At 41.4% G+C, this 20501-nt stretch overlaps 1 protein-coding gene across 6 annotated transcripts in view; it reads right to left on the bottom strand.

Annotated features, from left to right (window-relative positions):
• The window catches only part of PPP1R12A (protein phosphatase 1 regulatory subunit 12A), a 152038-nt gene that overhangs the window by 44233 nt on the left and 87304 nt on the right, over positions 1-20501 (bottom strand). For 5 of the 6 annotated variants that reach the window (XM_089524040.1, XM_089524037.1, XM_089524039.1 and 2 more), the window contains exons 9-11: positions 20315-20433; positions 5083-5295; positions 3675-3892 (exon numbers count right to left, since the gene is read on the bottom strand). In XM_089524040.1, coding sequence (XP_089380166.1) covers positions 3675-3892; positions 5083-5295; positions 20315-20433 — 550 coding nt within the window. The remainder of the gene's footprint in view (positions 1-3674; positions 3893-5082; positions 5296-20314; positions 20434-20501) is intronic. The other variant, XM_089524041.1, reaches the window with a different exon arrangement.

Raw genomic sequence — 20501 nt, 5'->3', positions numbered from 1 at the left:
GCCCTGGGTGAAGTGAGCCCCCCACATTGCAGAGACCTTGAAACAGGGGAAGAAAATCTTCAGAATGAAACAAGCAGTCAGAAGGTTCTTCCTAATGTAAACCAGAATCTGACCATTCCCCAAACTGAGAGGCAGCCTGGGCTTCCAAAATTTGTTTTAACTGCAGCATTAAGGCTTGTGTATCATCCCAAACCCAGCTGTCTGATGAAGCTTTTGTTTGGTGAGGAGACGGGAGACACCTCTACAACCTAACTGATTGGAATTTTGCCTCACCGTATGTGAGTGTGTGAGTTCAGTGATGATAGTGACCATGCAGTTCCACGCCATTCTGACATCCCTACTGATCTCTATGAAGTGAGAGGCCTGGCTCCTCCCCTGACATAACTTGAAAAAACCACTACTGCTATCTTTAAGGTTTGGTTAATGACCATAAAATTTGTCTGTGAGGGAGCAGTGTGTGTGTGTGTGTGTGTGTGTGTGTGTGTGTGAGAGAGAGAGAGAGAGAGAGAGAGAGAGAGAGAGAGAGAGAGAGAGGTCCAATTTCAAATAGTGGATGCTGCATATTCAGCCAAAAAGGTCGACATCATCCTACTTGGTGTAAAAATGGGAAAATGGTGAAGCCTCAATGGTGTCTGAATGTTGACGTGTGTGTCACAGCTCATGTGGAGGGGATTTCATTCCCTTTTAGCAATGCCTAGAGCCCAGGGAATGCTGGGATACAACTTCCCAATACTTCACCCTGGACTCCTCTCTCAATGGCACCACAAGCCTTATGTCCCTTTGTGACGTGTCCTCATTATCTGGATTTGACTTCGCCATGCTCTCTACAGGCACTGATATGACCATGCAAGCACTTGAGTAGGGCACAGACTCCTCTGGTGGCGTTGGCAGTAAGGGAACTACATAATTGGCCAGTTCGACCCACTCCCCTAACGTACTGTCTGAAGTGCAACTCTAAACAGGCTTCTTTTTCTTTTTAATAGCCTCACTCATCAGAGCCATCACAGAATCAGGAGGAAAGGGCTAAACAGACAGACAAGGTAACAAGAGAAATAAGAGATAAGAAAAAGCTCTGCTCTGGGTGAAAGCAGGGAGAATGGCAGAAGGGGAGGAGCTTGTTTTGTTGTTTGGCTGACCTCACTGGTCCTTCCTGTCTTGACGATGATGGAAAAAACAATGTTTTGTGGATTCCTCCTCTCACCATCCCATATAATATATGCATATCTATCTGTTTAACATTATGTTGTTAATTATGTTAAATGTTAATTGGCATTGCTATTACTTAATGTACATCTAAGGTGGAGATGCAAAGTATTTTATTGTGACACAAAAGTTAAGCTAACAAAACCGAACTAGTATTTGTTTGTTCCATTCACCTCTGAATCCTAAGTTTTTAGCAGTACCTTTGGCAGCAATTACAGCTGAGAATTTTCTGGGGTGAGTATCAGCTTTACCTGCAATTTCCATCCATTCTTGACAGAATTGCTCCAGCTGTAAGGCTGAATGCAGATATCTGGCAATCAACCAGTTTCAAGTCTTGCCACAGATTCTCTATTGGATTGATGTCTGGTCACTGATCAGGCCATTCCAAGTTATCCGGGTTCACTTTTTAACCATGACCGTGTTACTTTATCTATGTGTTCTGCTGTAAAGACCTTCTGGCCCAGCTCCAAATCTCTTGGATACTGCAATAAGTTTTCCACCACATAACCCATTTATTTGACTCCATCCATCCATCCCTGATCTTTTTCTCAGTCTCTCTTAAGAAAAAGCAGTCACACATGGTGCTGCAGAAACTATGCTTCACTGTAGCAACAGTGTTGGTTTTACACAACACATTGTGCTTTGAGGAAAGGCAATTCTGATCTCATCAGACTAGGGATCTTTTCCCCATATGTTTGCTATATCTCTCACAAATCTTTTTGTAAAATCTTTCCGCAATTTTTTTCCCTGCTGTTCTTCTACAAGCCTCTGTTTGATGGAATGTCCGGGTGATAGCTGTCTCGTGAGTGGCTTCTCCAATCTCAAAATGACTTTTTCTAGCTCATTCAGAATAACCAATAGCCTTTTTGTTTGTCTCTAATACCCTCCTCAGTTAATCACTCAGTTCTGATGGACATCCTTCTCTACACAGAATTGTGTTTTTTCCATATTTCTTTCATTTTTTAAAGCACAGATTTAATGGCACTTCAAAAACTATTCATAGCTTGGGATTCTTTCTGGAACCCAAGCTTTTTTGGGGTGCATATACTAACTTTATGTTGGATTTGATGTGACTGATTTATTGGCCTTCATGATGCTGTTTACTTTGATATGCTCTCAACCAACTCTAGAGCCTTTCACAAACAGGTGTATTTATTTTGAGACCATGCAGCACTGAAAATGCACACAGGTGGATTCTATTCAGCTATGTATGTGACTTCTTGGAGAAGGGGATTGTATCAGAGCTTATTTAGGCATTTCACAAGAATGGTGGGGGTGAATGATGAACTGCATGTTTCTTAACTTTTGAGCCACAATACAAATATTTTGCAGCTTCACAGTGTTCAGTATCTTGTGTACATCAAGTGGTAACAATACCAATTAAACCCACTTCAATTCCAGGTCTTAACACAAAATGTGGAAAAGTTGGTGGGGGGGATACTTCTGCAAGGCAAAGCATTATAACTTATTGCTTTGGTACCAAAATACAAAGTGTAATTACTGGTGTAATTTTCCCTAAACAGAATATACTATACCACACAAAAGCCACAAATGAAATCTTAGATCATTTCATTTGTTCAAATCAAAGCAGCTATATTTAGGTTACCAAGCAACAACATACAGAATAAAAAATATTGTCCAGTGTCTTCCTGCTCCTATAGATGCAAAAATACGACATGCATTACTGAGCTCCTGTCAATAGACTCAAGCTGCCACTACAAGGAAAAGTTGCAATGAAGCATCTACCAACTTGCTTGCTTAGCAGTGGTTAAAAAATAATAATAAATTACCATCATGCAATGTAACAAGATCAAAGAGATTATGCTGGCCCTTACAATGGAAAGAAGAATCATTTTATCCATGACAAAACTTGGCCTTCAGAGCCAATATGTAAGTTGCATGAAGGATCATAAATATAGACCTTGTAAGGTTTCCCTAATTACCCTTTCTGAAAATAAGATGCCAAAGGGCCTAGGAAAGTGTAAGAGCCTTCCTTTCCTCCTGGCTCCCCCTGAATTGATGACCTTTTAGCCACCACTGAATATACCTATGTAATATGGTGAAGTACAGCATTTTCCATTGTTTAAAAATTATAATAAATTATGAACTACACCTAACATTTCAGAAGGACACCAATACTGTTACAGTTCCCCATCCGTATACACAGATTCTTTATCAAATAATTATAAATTTATCAAAGCAAACCTTGATGTTATCCTTTCCATTTTATAATGCCACTGTATTTAATGGGACTTGACCATCCACAGATTTTTGGTATCCATGGAACCAATCCCCAGCAGATACCAAGGGGCCACTGTATTTATTAAATTTCTATTTGAAAATGCTTATATTTCAAAAACTATGATCTACTATGGAGCTTAATTAAAATAGCTAAGAACTTCCTTTACATTTTGAGTATGTACAAATAATTTTTAAAATATAAACTGGCCTCATATTGCAGTTCTATTTACCTTCTTTGATAGCTTGTGTTTAGTGGTGAAGATCCTTCATTTGATGTATTTTTCTTTGCATCTTCTTCCCATTTTCTTCTTGTGTAAGAACCACTACCACGTATTAAACTGGCTGATGTATCCCTGTTTTCTTTCTCCTCAATGTCAGATGTACTGGCCAGTCGTCTTGGTATTGTAGGTGCAACATATGCAAGTCTAGTTGCTTTTGTATCTTTCTCCTAAAAAAGCCACAGTGGTTTCAATTTGTGTTTCAGCATAATTAGTTTAAATTTCAATTTTTAGAAAAGATGATTCCACAATATCTAAGGGCCATACATGATCCCAGTTCCTGTTATTTTTCATATTGAGTCTCAGAATTTGAATTGGTTAATTTAAACACAACGTAACATTAAAATAAGTGCATTGTTAAAAAGAAGCACATTTAATGTTCTCTCATCTACTTTCTTATCTTTTGGATGGGATGGCAAATTATTATTGTTATTATTATTGTTGTTGTTGTTTGTTTACTGTGAGATTCCCTTGGATCCCCATGTTGACAAGTGAGCAAAGCCAGAATCAGGACAGGTGGTATCATTTCTGTCATCTGTTCTTTTTACTGAATTCAATCCCTTTCCTTCCTGCTCATTTGGCTAGTAGGGAAGGGACAGAGTGCTACTGCCAGAGACTCAAATTGATTGGTTACAAAGGACTTTTGAAATTAGTATCAGGACAACATTGCCCACCCCAGTTTTAGACTTTATTGTTGATGTTAACATCATTCAGTAATGAAGCGTTGATGCTGTACAGATTTCACTGTAAAGAAAATCAAACAAAACTTCTAGTATTCAAGTAAATAAATATGTATTTGACAAATGTGAACTAAATTACACAGAGACCAATCAACATGCCTGGTAATTGTACAGAATTATGCTTCCAAGACAAGGTGTTAGGGAAATCAAAATGTGCCATGTCCCTACTGTTGACACCAAAAGATACTATCTTGCGATAATGAAAGCAGCAAAAGTCTAGTACTTATTGCAACCACAAACTAAAAAAATTCTCCAGTTGGCTAAATGGGGAAAATGCATCATTCTTGAAGCTACAAGAATGGCTGTGGCAAAGCACTGGTATAAATATAGAAAGATACACATAGGTCACTGAAGTGTTGTACCTCTCTCCTGAGGTCTCTCATCTGGACATGTCTAACAACTGCATGAACCTCTGAGATTTAATCAAGCTGTATGCACATGTGTTCATAACTGCCCTCATAATTCCAATGGTAGAAACTTTATTCCATGATCTGTGACCATTTCATATGGAGTTCAGCACCTTCAGATCGGGTCTTTCTTATTTTTAAATATACACAGTCCTGTTCTTAACCCGCCACCAACCATGAATTAATCAAGTTGTGTGCTTTGAAAAAAGTTACCTTGTCTTTGTTGTCTAATGAAGAAGACAATCTAGGGCTTGAAGCTGAACGCATAACTCCTGTTGAATCCTTCTCTTTCTGAGTTTCTTTGCTAGCTGTTATCTCTGCCAGTGCCCCATAACTGCCAGTCTTTCGAAGACCTAATCTCCATGAAGCAGGAGACTCATCTTTTCTCTCTTCTTCTTTGGGAGAAACCTTAGTTGAACTTGGGAACTGTAAAACACAGGGTTGCTTTTCTGTAAATCTTATTCTCCAGGTGTCCTCTGTGCAGTCAGACCTTTGGGAGTGTGCATGCACAGGCCACAATTTGAAAAAAATCTAAAACCTTGACAAGAGTTGCCTATGCCCTTCTCATTGACATGTGTGCATGAAACAGGGGAATCATGTCTTTATATTCACTTGCCTTGATACCATGACTAGTCACTAACTGAATAATTTTTAGAACAAATTGCACTTCTCTGGAAGGTAAAGGTAGCAGGATGTGTAACTGCACAGAGGACACTTGGAGAACAGCAGTTACAGGCAAGCAACCCTGTTTTCTCCTTCGTGATCTTTGTGAAGTCCCACATTTGGGAGGCTGATAAATTAATTTTCTAACTTCTTTATCCAACATGGACTCTAGCTGTAGGGGGGAAAGTACTGGGTCTTGGCTTTTCTCTTACCCTTCATATTAAATCAGTAACTTACCCCAAATTCATAGCCACTTCTAATATTTTTATGTGCTAGCAAATAAAGCCAGTCATTAGAATTTTTTTTTACCTCATTTAATTCATATGCTCAACACAGTGGTTATTAGTTGTGAGGCATAGTTTAAAGCTATATGATTTCTACTTCTGCTTCTACATAGCCACTGTAGTGAAATCTTACACAGCTACGACAGTAGACTACCTCCAAATCTTCTTGCTTAACTGCCATATGGCCTGTCCACAGTAGTTAATGCTCTTTTCCAGAGTTGCACTCTGATCCAATAAGCTCGATTCTAACAAGCCTCCTTAAGGAATCCCCTTTAAAACATGACAGCTCCCACACTATGTTCTCCCCAAAAAGCATAGGCATGAAAAAGACTGTTGTCTTCTACAGGTATAATATTTTAATGTACCTCCCAAAGGGCATGTGTTTCTCAAAAGAAAGGGGGCAACAAAAAGTTACGAGAAATAATATGTATGTAAAACCCAAATAATTTAAACCATTACATATGGACAGCTGGATATCTCACTGGGACCAGAATGGTAGATATATTGTCAAAGTCTCTGAGGTAGCAAAAGAATAGCTTGCATACCACTGTATTTTGTGGCAGTAAAGACAATGATCCAGTCTCAGATTATGCACATTAAGGGCAACCATGGCTGCCAAGGAGGTGGGCACAAGCAAACCATTGCTCCTGTAAAAACACAAGAGTTTTTATATGGTAATAGATGCTTGTTCACATCTGAAAGTGAAACTATACAAAGGTCACAAAAGGAAGACATTATAATCCTCATTGTTTTTTATTCTATAATTCCATGCATCATGGAATATTTCAGAATTAATTTTTTATGGATTTGTTTTGTACATCTGGAGAAGGAAGCAAAATCTCACACAATTTCCTCAGCAAGTTAATGACCTCATTAAAAAAAAATTCCGAACAACCAGTAAAAATAATAAATTTTTCAATGGTTAGCTTTAAACATTGCACTATAAACTACACATTATCAATGAGATGCAAAGAAGACACACTGTTGAAAACCATGCAACTGTAGTGTTAACATCTGAATTAACACTTGTTATTTAGCAGTTGTAGGGAGGGGGAACCACACATAAAGCCCTCACCAGAGACTTTTCACCTTTACTGGGCACTAGAACAATGCCAGTTTTACGTAAGCCCTGCCTCCATGATGTAGGATCTACAGAGTCCGCCACAGGCATGATAGGAGGAAGAAAGTCATACTAAAGCCAATTGGGACAAGACATATAAAAAAGATACAAAGATTGAAAGGAAGCAAATGCTGGTCTTTGTTTCAGTCAGTTCATTCCACAAACAGCACATGTTCAGAGACTTAAAAACATATGTATGTGGAAATGTGAATTAAAGCCAGGGATAACTTTCACTAGTGAAGCAGGAAGTTAAAAAGGAATCCAATTCAACATTTTTCTTATGAGGCAAGACCACTATATTCAGGCAGCAAATGAAAGAAGGAGAGGTGGGGAGGGATAGGGGAAACATGACAAAAATGGAAAGGAAGGGAAAAGGTATGGGAAAGAAGAATCAAGTGAGAAACAGGTACTTGGTTTCACTTTCACATGTACTGCATGTATTAAGGATTCTTAGATGATCAAGTTCAAAAGGGCATGGGCAAATTGGATAGTGAAATACTGGAGTGCTGCAGCCTGATCCAGTACTTGAAAGATATGGAAATTAATATTTGTTTGAATAGAGTGGCACCAATCTGTTCAGGGACTGCTTGTCTTGTTACCTATCTGGAGAAGGATACTTTTCTGAAATTGGAGAGTATAATCAGTTGGCCAATTCCTGGATATACATATTCCTATGGGATTTTATTTGTAGTTTTTTTAAGAGGCTATGAATAGGTCACCAAGGCTGAATAGTACAGTAATGTAATGCAAGTGATAATAATTTTGCACATAAGTCACACTTACCTCCCCCTCTGATTTTAATAATTATGCTTTGTTGATCTGCCCACAGCAAAGGGTAGCTCAGGCCAGATTAAGGATAACCGCATAATTTGTGACACATCAAGCCAAATATAGCCAATCAACCACCTACAGACCTTGACAAAACCACCAGCTAAAGTAATTATAATGGTAGGTCCCCCTGTTCTCAATAAATGAATGAGGTGCTAAGGAGATCTTAAAGCTAGTTGATCTTAGTGACAGATTAACTGTACATCAAAATGTATGAAGACATGGAAACAGATCCTGACAAAAGAAATGAGTTACTTTGTCTATGATAACTATAGGAAATAGAGATAACTATAGGAAGCAAGGTGGCCCTTATTTGTGAGCCGCCTTGAGTCCCATATATGAAGAAAGCAGGGATATAAATTTAATAAATAAAATAGATAAATTAAAACAAACCATTCATGCCTAGGGAGAGCTTCATCCTCTCTGATAAATGATTATCTCTGCTTTATCTAAGTGATAAATGTTAAACCTACAACTGTTTTTTACCTTACTCTAGGGAAACAAAACACAAATAAAGAACAAATAGAAATAGAGTGGGGGGAAATTCAAGTAGAGACAAAATGTATGTTTTGATGGAGTTACTCAAGGTATCTTAAATAGCAAAATTTTGTAAGACTGAAATTCAAATGACAAAATAAAGGTAGCATTATAGCTGTCTGAAGATGATCCTTTGTTAACCATTTGTGGCCTGAATCCACTAGATTCGTCCCAACTAGAATAAACTCACTCAATAAGCTTCACCTGTATGCTGATGCACACTGAAACAATTGCTTTAGTGGATCAGCAATACTTTAACTCAGGTGTGCAGAACTTGTGGCCCGCCAAAGGATTTCTGGAGGCCTGGGACCAAATAGTTGGGAGGAAGAGGATGTCCCGGCTCCCAGAGTCCTCCCTGATTGCACAGGGCTTTGGAGGATGGGAGCAATGGAGTCTTCCCCCAGACTTCCCAGGAGAGCTTTTTCTGGGGGCAGGCTTACAGCTCCTCTCACCCCAGAAGGAGTGAGGCCCTGAGGGAGGAGCTTTTTCCATGGCAAACGGCAGAGTAGAACCGGGAGGGCAGGGAGAGAGAGCAGGGAGAGAGAGCAAAAGAGGGCAGGGGTTTGGTCCATTAAGGTAAGGGGCCCAGGGTCTTCACTGGGGTGTGTATGGGAGAGGAGGAGGAGGAGACCGCCGTGCCTTTTTGCCGGGCGGCCTGGGATTCAGGATCCTTGTCCTTGTAAGGCTGCCCGCTTGACAAAGCCCTCAGGCTGCTCAAAGGTCAGCGACTCAGCAGAAGAGGAGGAGGAGGGGAAAAGAGACAAGGCAACCCCCCACCGCATTGTCCTCCTTGTCCTCTGCCATGTCATTTGAGTGGCCTGGGGTTTTTACCAGCTTTGCCACTCAAAGATGAACGGCTTGGCAGAAGAGGACAATGTGGTGGACGGGTTGTCTTGTCTCTTACCCCCGTCCTCCTCCTCCTCTCAAGGTTGCCCGCCCAGCGATGGGGGAAAAAGACAAGAGAGGATGGGGGAAAGAGACCAAGACACCTGCCCAGCATGTTGTCCTCCTTTTCTGCTGAGTCGGCAAGGATACCCACCTGGCAAAAACCGCAGGCCGCTCAAAGGCGAACGACTTGGCAGAGGAGGAGGAGGACAATGCGGCGTGCGGATGTCCTTGTCTCTTTCCCCATCCCCCTCCTCCTCTAGAAAGAAGGAAGGAAGGAAAGAAAGAAGGGAGGAAAGAAAGAAAGAAAGAATCAAGGAAGTGAAGAAAGAAAGAAAGAAAGAAAGAAAGAAAGAAAGAAAGAAAGAAAGGAAGGAGGGAGGGAGGGAGGAAAGAGAAGCAAGGAAATAAAGAACAAAGTAAAGGAAGGAGGGAGGGAGAAAAGAAAGAAGAAAGGAGGGAGGGAGGGAGCAGGGAAAGGAAGGAAGGAAGGAAGGAAGGAAGGAAGGAAGGAAGGAAGGAAGGGAAAGAAAAAAGAAGGGAGGGAGGGAGGGAAGAGAAGCAAGGAAATAAAGAATGAAGGAAAGGAAGGAAGGAGGGAGAGAGGGAGGGAGGGAGGGAGGGAGGAAAGAAGCAAGCATGGAAAGAAATAAAGGAGGGAGGGAAGGGATGCCTGCCACTTAGCAGGGTGACCAGACTTTCCCTCCTTTTCCTGGACATGTCTCCCATCTCGGTCTTCCTGTCCAGGAGGGATTCCACAATATCCTCCATTTTGAGCATGGCTAAGAAGTATGGATTTATATTTATATGCTTCCAGCTTTGATTTGGTTGTGTCCTCCATTTTGCTTGAATGTCCTACATTTCTTCTAAATGTCCTACATTTCACTGTCCTAAATCTATTGGTGGCCCGAACAACCTAGCCGACCTTAATTTTGGCCCCTACCTCCTTCCAAGTTGGGCACCCATGCTTTAACTGAAACAACAGGATTCAGGCTAGTATGTTAATGGGAGCACAGGAAACTAAAAGAGCCAACAAATCCAATTTGAGGACATCTATGAGTTCTGCATCTGAGCAAGACATTATTCAGAAACAAATGTATCAATCCAAGGAACAACCCTATGGCACCAATAGTGGGGATAGAAGACAGGCTGTGAAAGCATCAATAACTTCTCAAAGAATTACAGTTGTCCCTCTCAATTTGCAGGGGACTCGTTCTGGAACCCTCCCCCCCCCCCCGCAAATCAGAAATCTGCAATATATTTAAACACCCATTGTACATAATGGTGGTGCGCTGCCATGCACAGGCACACACACCATTTTGTCCCTTCTAGCTTCCCATCTGCAGAAGTGCAAGACTGCGAACAGGAAGTCAGCGAATCTGGAGGAACAACTGTACAGCCATAGATAAATTGGTCCTGTGTCATCATGGTGTTTACACATAACACACGAGTGACTAGTGAGCTGATTTACTAGTGGAAGGCTAGATGCCATTCAACTGAAGACAGCAGTGCATTCTAGCCCAGCTTGGATGTCTGTCTTGTGGTGATGGGCAAAGAAAAAGGACTGCGTCCACACACACAGCAGCTTGATACAAGTACAGGACCAAGACCCCCTCTCAAAGACCATTCAAAGTTAAATGAAAATGGATCTAAGGGGAACAAGTTAGCAACTGGATAGCAGAGGTGAATTATCTGAACAATCCAAACAGTGACAGGACACTTGCATGTGACTTGTGATATAGCTTTGTGTTTTGCTTGTATATTTGGGTGAATGACACGACTCAGCAACAGGGTGGCAAATGGAGGATAAGGTCTAGGAAAATTCCAGCAGCACTATATTCCACCAAGACAAAACATGGAGAGAAATTCCACATCTGGCTAGAGAACTACTCCTGTTTCTGAATACAGTGGGAATAAAATAGATGCATAAGACAAACATTTGAATAGTACAATGCAGAAAAGTAATTACAACCCCCAAATTCTGCATTTAATGTGAACAGGAAACAGTTGGAATATGAGATCTTTCAGTACAACCAACCAATCTCCCAATCTGAATGGATATATAAATTCAGCAAGCCACTCAACAAACTTATTGATGGAGTTATAAAATAATGAAAACTCTTTAACTAGAATATAGTAGGTAAAGCATATAGTCAAATAAACTCACATTGGTAACATCAACCCAGCCCCCAGTAAGAATTCAAGGACAAGGTGCAATGGACACTGAACTGGTGCAGATACTGGGGAACAGAGAACTGAACAAAATATGTCCACTCAAGTCTCAAATGATTTTTCTTTGGAAAGCTTATGAGCCTATCCCATTTCACATAGACTGTCTGGTAGTAAAGTCAAGACAATCAAATCATCAAAGAAGTAAGCAGATGCAAATGGCTGGAACGTCCTTGATCCATGGTTAGGAGGAACCAGGATCATGGACAGTAGCAAGTTAAATGTGATGTGACAGAAGAAGTATGGACATGAATCACACCAAACATGAAATACCATCTGCAGCACATAAAGCTGGCTGAAGTAGTGCTAGAAGCATCACTATTGATTTGAGATGGAGGTGTCTGACTGCACCAGACATTTAGGACCTGGGGCTGATGGATTTCCAAGCGAGGCCAGATACTTGCTTCATAAAGGAGCCATTGCTCCTCATTAGACCATGGGGGAGAGGAAAGGAACTGGGTCCATACTACTGCATCTGAGACAGACAGAGGGAGCAAAAGATGACAAGGGGTCATTCAGGAGATTTTAGATTTAAATCTCAGAATCAGGCAGCTTAGGTACTATAATGGAAGGACTGCTGCATTCTAGATAAGTATTATGGAAATGTGAAAGGGACCTACACTTGTGGTGCAAGGGTTTTTGTTTTTGTTTGTTTGTTTTTGGGTCCCCAGTCTCTAGGATCCGTCAGCTATGGGTCATTCCATTCAAGATGATGATAAGAAGATCTGTCCTTGAAAAACAGAAATGATCTTTGCCAGGAATAAAAGTGTGAACAAGAAAAATATCAATAGTACAGATTCCCCGAGATACCATTACCCAAGGCCACAAAGAGAAGCATCTTAGGCAGTAGGGATTAGGCAAGCCTTGGCTGGTATTTATCTGAAAAGCAACAATATGGGGGACCAACAGCAGAGTTTACTGACAATACTACATGTTTCCAAAAATGTACCTCATATGTCCTTCAATGACATTTATACAACTTCTGACAAGGGACACTTGAGTACTTCCTTTATCTTATCCTGGATAGGGATAGAATAGGGGAGGATCCGTTGGAGCCAGAAGACTCAAAATGATATTTGGAGCAAGCTTTTTCAGTGTGGAAAACTCTGGTAGCATGTCTTCTTAGGTTGAGAGAAAAAAGCTATCTGGTCTGGTACTGTTAAGCAGCATACATCCCGTAGCACTAGCAGAATTTTGAATATTACCTTTTGTTATGTCAACCACAAACAACAAAGTAATTAAACCCAATTCTAAGGCTGGGAACAGCAAGGAAGCAGATGTTCTTGGTTTGCATGATCAGCCCTGAAACTAGCAGAAACATATTTAGCTATCAAGTGAAGTAAATTGTTGTCAGGCAGATAGTCTAACTCTTTGGCTTATATTCCACCATTCGAAGTAACATTTCCCATAACAGGTGATGTAACTGCAAGAAACAATTACAGTACACCTGCTTAGCAAATGTCTGACAAAATTTGAAGGAGTCGACTTTGTGGTCTTCATCAAGATCAACAAGTAGATGGAACGTGTCAGAGAAAAAGGAACATTGGTCTTACCTATGAGATGGGGTTTTTCAGCAATGCAGGCAGAGACACCCTCATGTGAGTTGTTCCTTCCTCATGGCTTCAGTAGACAGGAAGTTGACTTTGAGGGAATTACTATCAGGAGGAGCAACCCTCCATATTTCACAGTCCATGATACAGCTAAATATGTAGCTCCTCTAACATTCTTTTACAACATATAACATTCAAGGAAGAAGAGAATGAGTAGCTAAGAAAAACAACCCATGCTCAATGCTGAAAGCTAATGGTGTAACCCAAGAAATTACCCTCTCCTCTGTGAAGGAGACTTTGGTCCTCTGTTCAGGGTGGTATTGGTTGTCTCTGCCTGCATTGCCGAAAAACACCATCTCACACCAAGGCTGGTGTTTCTTTTTCTGGCAATGGAGGCAGAGACATCCTCATGTAAGAGATATCACAGCCACCTCCCTGCAGGTGGGTAACCTGAGGCAGACAGACTATTTGGTGACTACAGCCTGCATTACCTGTCTACTGAAGGAGACTTCCATTGATTAGAAGGCCTCCAAAAAGAAGTGGTGAACAAATGTTTATAGGGAAACCCATGTTGCTGTTCTACAGGTCTCTATTATAGGTGCATTCATGGACAGGGTAGCTGAAGTAGCAGCGCTATGTGTGGAATGGATGATAACCGTCCCTGGCAGTGGGGTCTCTAATAATAAAACTGCTACAGATCCTTATCCATCTTGACAGCATTGACCTTCTTCTCCACTGAATGGAATGAGACAAATATGTGATCAGATACTCTGATCTGCTTTGAGCAGCTAATATATATCTTGAGTGCCCTGTACACATAGAGGGTGTATTGCATAACTCTTTCAGTTCCTTGGCAGGGAGAGGACAGAACAATGATAGAGCAATCTCTTGTGATCTGTGAAAGGTTGAATTGACTTTTGGAAAGAAGAGAGGATCCAACTTGATTACAACTGGGTCCCGAGGGAATATCCAGCACTCTTCTCACACTGACAAGGTGTAGATCCCAATTTAGGTACCTGTATTTTGTAGGACATTTTATCAATATTGGTGCTCTTAGGAAACTCTCAGTGTAAGGGTGTAAAGACAACTTCCTTGCTCTAAATAGCGGATAGTGTTCAGCCAGTGGTCTTTATCCAACCCTTCTTGTACCAACAACAGCAGCGTGTTGATTATGACTAGAGAGCCACTGCCAAAAGTTACCTTTAATTTTTTCTTTAAAAAAAACTCTTATAAAAAGCACAACTCTAAAAGTGAATATACCTTATAAGTAAATATTTCTGGGTTCAGATTATCTTTGAATTCTGTTAGTGTAGTTCCAGTCTCTATTTCAAAAACAGTAATCCAAGTGGTGCATGAAGCCACTCCATGTTTTTGATACATTAATAAATTCAAATAATTCTGTGAGAAAATGAAAATAGATTCACCTACCCCTTTCCTAAAGTAGATGGTAACCATCAAGAATGAAAATGCAATAAATAACATACACAGTATTTAATAGAAATGATCCGGTTCTCTTGGCTTTGTATCACTTTTGACAGCAAGCACTGCATGACATTTTCAGTGGTTCCCATGAAATAGCAATGCTTGGCCATGAAAATCCACTGGGTGACCTTGAGCAAGTCAGTCTCTCAGCCTCAGATGACAGCAATGGCAAATCCCCTCTGAAGGAAGCTCAGACTCTTAGTTGTATTCCATAGTATTAATGCCCTAAATGTGTATTTGTAGGTCAATGCCCTCCCTTCAATAGTATGTTCTGCTCAACTTTCATATAGGCTGGTTGACTACTGCTGGGTCCTGGTGACACACCTGTCCTTGTGTGAGCAGATCCTCCCTTATTGGTAGCGGAGTGTTTCTGGAATAGGTTCATGACTTCCAAGAACCATGTTCTCCTTGGCCTGTGTGGCACTATTAGCATTATTTTTGCCCTTTCCATCTATACTTTTCTGGGGCACTTGGGTATAATGGAAGGAATGCATAAGAGACCCTCTGACCACTTTGTGTTCAGTATATCTATCCTTTCCGCCCCTTGTAACTGGAATTTTTAAAAAACCTTGCTGCCTGAATTTTGACTGGTGAGGCAAACAAGTCTACCTAGGTAGACTGAACTTTGACGTGATCAGTCGAAATACTTCTGGGTATAGTTACCACTCTGCCTGGTCTACATCTATCTAAATGCATGTATATACCCTGCTGCCTCCATTATCTTGGTGAATATCCATAGGATGAACAAGAAGCTGAATGGCAGTGCCTTCTATAGGAAGTAAGCATAGGTATTTGTGGTGAAGCATGTGTGTAAGTAGGCTTCGGTCACATCCAGACACAAGAAAAACCTAACATTGTAGAGATTTCCAGGATCATCTTGAGGGTTTCTGTTCTGAACCTGTTTCCGTATAAACCAGCTGACCTTCTTCAGGTGCAGGATTGCCCTCCAAGACTTGGTGGGGGGGTTTTAAGCAATAAAAAAGATGAAAAAGGAGCCTTTTGATTTTTCTAAAGATGGTACTGTTTCTATGGTTCTGATGGAAAAAGAGCCTTTTGATTTTTCTAAACATGGCACTGTTTCTATGGATCTGATATTGAGGAGGTGCTGCATGGGCTCCAGCAAAGTAGGTTTTTCTCTTCTTTCATGGACCTTGGGGAGGGAATGAAAAAGTTGTGAGGATGACACATGAAGTGTATAACGTAGCCATCTCTTCAGGTGGACAGAACCCACTGATCTTTTGGATTCCCTTCCAAATATTGCTGAATGCCTGAAGACTTCCTCCCATCCATCCAGTCACACAATTGTGCTTGTGGCGGCTTCCTTCCTTGTTTTCCTGTTGTAGCACAGTTGGGGTTACACGATCGGGCAAATCCCTGGGACTACCATTCCTTCCACAAAAGGTGCCAGCTGGGTTTGTATGCACGAAAGGACTGACTTTTCTGAGGGAGTCTACAAGTTTCTTTCTTGGCTGAAGAGGGCAGTGCCTTCTTCTTGTCATTGGTCTTCACTAGTATTTGGTCCAGGGACTCCCCAAAGAGTTTGCCCCCACCAATGGAGAGGAGGCTAGTTTCTGTTTTGAATGTGCATTGACAAGCCAATTTTAAAATCAGAACTGACATCTAACTGGAATAGAGGCTGCTTGCGCTCTGGCGGTAAATTGCATGATATACAGACTGGCATCTGCTGAGAAGACAGCTACCTTGACACATTTGTTGATGCTCTGCCTTAACTTCATGTTCCGAAAGGGATCTCTGTAAATAGGCCCTTAGCCTAGACAAAGTTAGCTCTGGAAAAAACTGAGATGGCTGATGCTGCTCTGATGGAAAGAGAACATGCCTCATGTGATCTCTTAAGGGCAGCATCAGCTCCCTTTTCCTTGGGCACCCTTAGCATGTCCTCTTCATCTTTAGTTTATATGGAGGAAGAGACTAGGGCTGAAACAGGGTATCCATATGTGGAATTTGAAGTTTTGCTAGCACCTGTTGTGGAAGGTTGTAAACCAACCTTTACGGCTTTACAGCAGTCAGTTTGGACCATTCCTCTCTAACTACTTTCATAAAGTCAACTGTGAAGAGAATCTCTAGGGATGAGGGCTCCAGTTTGGATGACTCCTCTTTTCCCTGTGGCAAGCTGTTGTCTTCAGTCTTATCCTGGTCTGAAGGGCCAGGCAAGTATGTTGTCTTAATTGCTTCACTCAGGAAGAGTCTGGCTGAGGTTGGAGTTCCTAGACCGGGATCCTCCTTCTCCCCTGATAGCTCAGCTTCCTCTAGATCCGAAGGAATGGGGGAAGTATATTCCTCCTCCTCAGACGAAGGATGCTCTTCCGCCTTCCTTCCCTTAACTGCTGTTCCCCCATCCTTGCCCCCCTTGCTGGTGGACTAATGGCTGCCTTTTCTTGCCTCCTCTTCTCTCTGGGACTGCTGTGTATGCTATTTTGTTCTCATTTGTCTACCAAGGCGTGCCCCCTGTGGCAAAGGCTAAAAATCCCCCACTCAGATGGGGGAAATGCCACTTCTATCAGGGGAGGAGGGAATTAGGAGGAAGACTTCTTCTAGGGGGGCTGGCCCAGAGATTCCTTGCTTTAGCAGTGAATTGCCTCTCAGTAGCTGTTCAGGGGTATGCTGCTGGGGAGCCACCGGTAGCATACTCATGATGGCTGTCTCGCTGGCTATAAATGCCTTCAGCCAGGGGCAAGAGTCCAAGCAGCCCACACAGTTTTCTGGCATGAAGTGGGGGGTGAATAGTTTACTTGCCCCTCCTCAGAGTCATTTGTCACTTTGCCTCTGGACCCATTCCAGGTCCTACTTTTACAGTGCCCCCCCCCCCCCCCAGCTGAAGGAAGAGGAGTCTCCCTCATCTGCTATGGCTGCCTTCTGTTTGTGGCTGAGAGCCGCATGGAATTGGGTTTCCCTGATCCCAGAAGCAGACACAATGGGATTCTCTTCCCCATACATGCTGGGACTGTCCTCCATGGGCTCCTTTTCACCATCTCAATAGCTTGCTCTAGCCTGCGAAATGCAACAGTGGAAAGGAGAATTTTTTTTTAAGAGTTAAAGAGACAGTGAAGGTAACTGGACAAATAAAGACTGGATTGATTCAAGGAATATGGCTGAGATTCGCCTATTTGGAGCAGAGTCAGGAACTACACTGGAAGATGGAGGGTTGTTCCTCCTGCTGGTAACTTCCTTGAGGTGTACTTCCTGCCTACTGGAGCGATGAGGATGCCTCCGCCTCCTTTGCTGGAAAAGCACATTACTGCCACAATAAGCACACTTACAGAAAGGTGCTTTCAGGTATATAGATGCCAAGGCAAAGAACCCTCTAAAAAGTGGAAATAAAAATGCAAAATGAAAGCAAAATCAGTGACACAAAAAAAGACAGGACACATTTTAGAGTTGTGGCAGGGAAAATTTCCTGCAAGTTCACTAATTAAGCATCCAAAAAAGCAAATGAATGTGAACAGCAAGGCTATCTCCTTAAGGTCTACACTCTCAATGGAGGCAGGGACTAATTGTTCAATTATGGAACATTCCCAAATAACATCTTACCCAAATACAAAACCCATCTCTGTAATATACAAAAACCATGGTAAACAGTAATAGAAGCAATAGGCAATAATATGTTCACCAATATATATATATATATATATAGAGAGAGAGAGAGAGAGAGAGAGAGAGACAGACAGACAGACAGACAGACAGACACAGAGACAGCGCAAGCCAGAGTTACAGAAGTTAACCAATTTCACCAGATAATGTGCTATCACTGTGGGCCTGGATTTCACAGCTTGCTTAAAAAAGTAAATGTGTGCTATCAAGCCAGCTATGATTTGGCCATGTATTATGGTTCTGCCTATCTGGCACCTATTCTTGCTCATTTCTGGCATTCCAAAGGGAAACCAAAGAGGAGGTTTGCAGGTGCACCATTCAATTTGATTTGTATATTTGAGCGCGCACTCCCAGGGTATGTGCCCCATTATTTCTATTGAGACTTACCTTCCATGTGAGCTCAATTTTACAGAAGGCAAGCACATGGAAGGAGCAGGCAAACTGTATAGTATAAGACTAACCGATAAGTAGAAAATCAGAATAAGTGTTTCAAGAACCAAAACCTTCCATAAAAATAGCCAACACTCCATGAAATAGTAAGAAATTTCAGATATGCAATGGAATGAAAAGCAATAGAGTTCTGTAGTACAGTGCACCTGTTTCATACGCATAAAAGCCAATGGCGTGTGCGCATGGCTTCCACACTACGTGCACGAGCCCCATGGTTTTAAATAGGGCTTGAGCATCTGCGGAATTTCCCGTGTGTGTGTGTGTGTGTCTGGAACGGATCCCCCGCGTAAGGGAAGGGTGCCCTGTATATTTCAAATGAACAAAAATTATTTGTCATAGGTTCTTCAATGGCAGGCTAGAAATGTATCTGTGTCCATATATGTTTGTCTTTATAAATACAGTGGAGTCTCCGCATACGCGGTCTTTTTATATGCAGCTTTGAGCACCCGTTGCGCCTCGCGCGCCGCCACACCGCCACGCACGAGCCCCATTGGAAACAATGGGGCTCGAGCATAGGCGGATTTTTTTATACACGGAGGGATCCGGAACGGATCCCCCGCGTATAATAAGGTTCCACTGTACCAGAATTGCTTGTGTCAGTGCTGCATGCCCAGATCTGTTCTTAAAACAGGGCTCTGCCACTATAGCCTACTGCTACTTTTCACTTCTTCTGAGAAGTACAAGGTCTTCAGGAATGGCTCCGAATATGATACAGATTATTTTGCCCATATCCTGACAGAGGCAGATACAACCAGTGTGCAATTGCTTGTGCAAGCTGTTGCTGCTTCATTTTGCTACTTCTAAGACCTCTCCTGATGTCAAGAAAGGTTTAGGAGCACAGGCAGAGGAAGCTATAGTGTGAAACAGGGGAGAAGACTCCCCATGCAACACTCATTCAGCTAAAGTTTTTTAAAAAGCCTTTTTTGTTGCTGTTTAGCACTAAAAATAAACTTATATGCAGCAATTGCTTCTTGAATGTATTTGTTTGAAAACTTTATTAATAATTATTGCATAGGTTTACACTGTCTTCTCATTTATACTGTTCTCCATCTAAGTGTAGTTACTTTTTTTGCGTTTCCACTTCAAAAAAGTAAGCTGGCACAGCTACAATGGCATCTTGCAGCTTCATGCTGCTTGCATTTTCCCCAACAACCAGTGTGAGGCAAGTGTTAAGGTCTGTCCAAGATGAAGAATGCTAGTACAGAAATGTGCACAGCCTCCTCCCATTCCAAACAAGTCACTCATAAACTACAGTATTAATCCTGCATTATTTCTTCAAAGTACTTTAAAAAGGAGGGTGTGTTTGGCAGCAGACACAGCACCATCCCTATAAGTAAAAGTTTGGCAAACACATTTTTAATAGTGCCTTTCTTCAGGGTCATTCCTGAACAAATTATTTCAACATACTTTCTACATACTGGTGTGACTTGTTTCTATTTTGAACATATAAATTATACTCTCACTTTGCATACAAGAAAATAGATTGAAACAGTCTAGTGAATTCATGACAAAGGACTTAAATCCACACCTAAAACAACTTTCAGGTTGATCCACTACTTTTGGTACATTAAAGCACAAGCCTGAAACAAGTGATAATCCTTCTCAGTAGAACTAAAGGATTTATATCAATTCATTAAACAACTGTTTAACCAGACTTATAAACATTCAAAGGAGTGTGAAATAATTTTATACTTTTAAAATGACACAAATCTGACCATAGGGCATTGTTTTTAATAGTACGATATATGATTACCATATATAGAACTAATTCTTTATAACGTGAAAAACAGAAATAAACTGTATTTTACCTTCTTGACAGGAGATGTAGGTGTCACTTGACCAGTAGGAACAGACGGTGTTGTCACAGCTATAGGAGCAGCTTGCACACTAGTGGTATTTGTATTATTTGTTGTAGGTTTGTTCTTTTCTGTAAATAAATAATCCGCAGGTTAAACTAATTGACAGTTATTTTTCAAGATGGCCAAAATATCCTAA

The sequence above is a fragment of the Sceloporus occidentalis genome, unplaced genomic scaffold, assembly GCF_023333645.1.
Source record: "Sceloporus occidentalis isolate IW3139 unplaced genomic scaffold, rSceOcc1.0.p SCAF_5, whole genome shotgun sequence".
Classification (NCBI taxonomy): Eukaryota; Metazoa; Chordata; class Lepidosauria; order Squamata; family Phrynosomatidae; genus Sceloporus; species Sceloporus occidentalis.
Note: the sequence above shows the minus strand (reverse complement) of the source record. Positions and strands in the feature narration are given on the sequence as shown.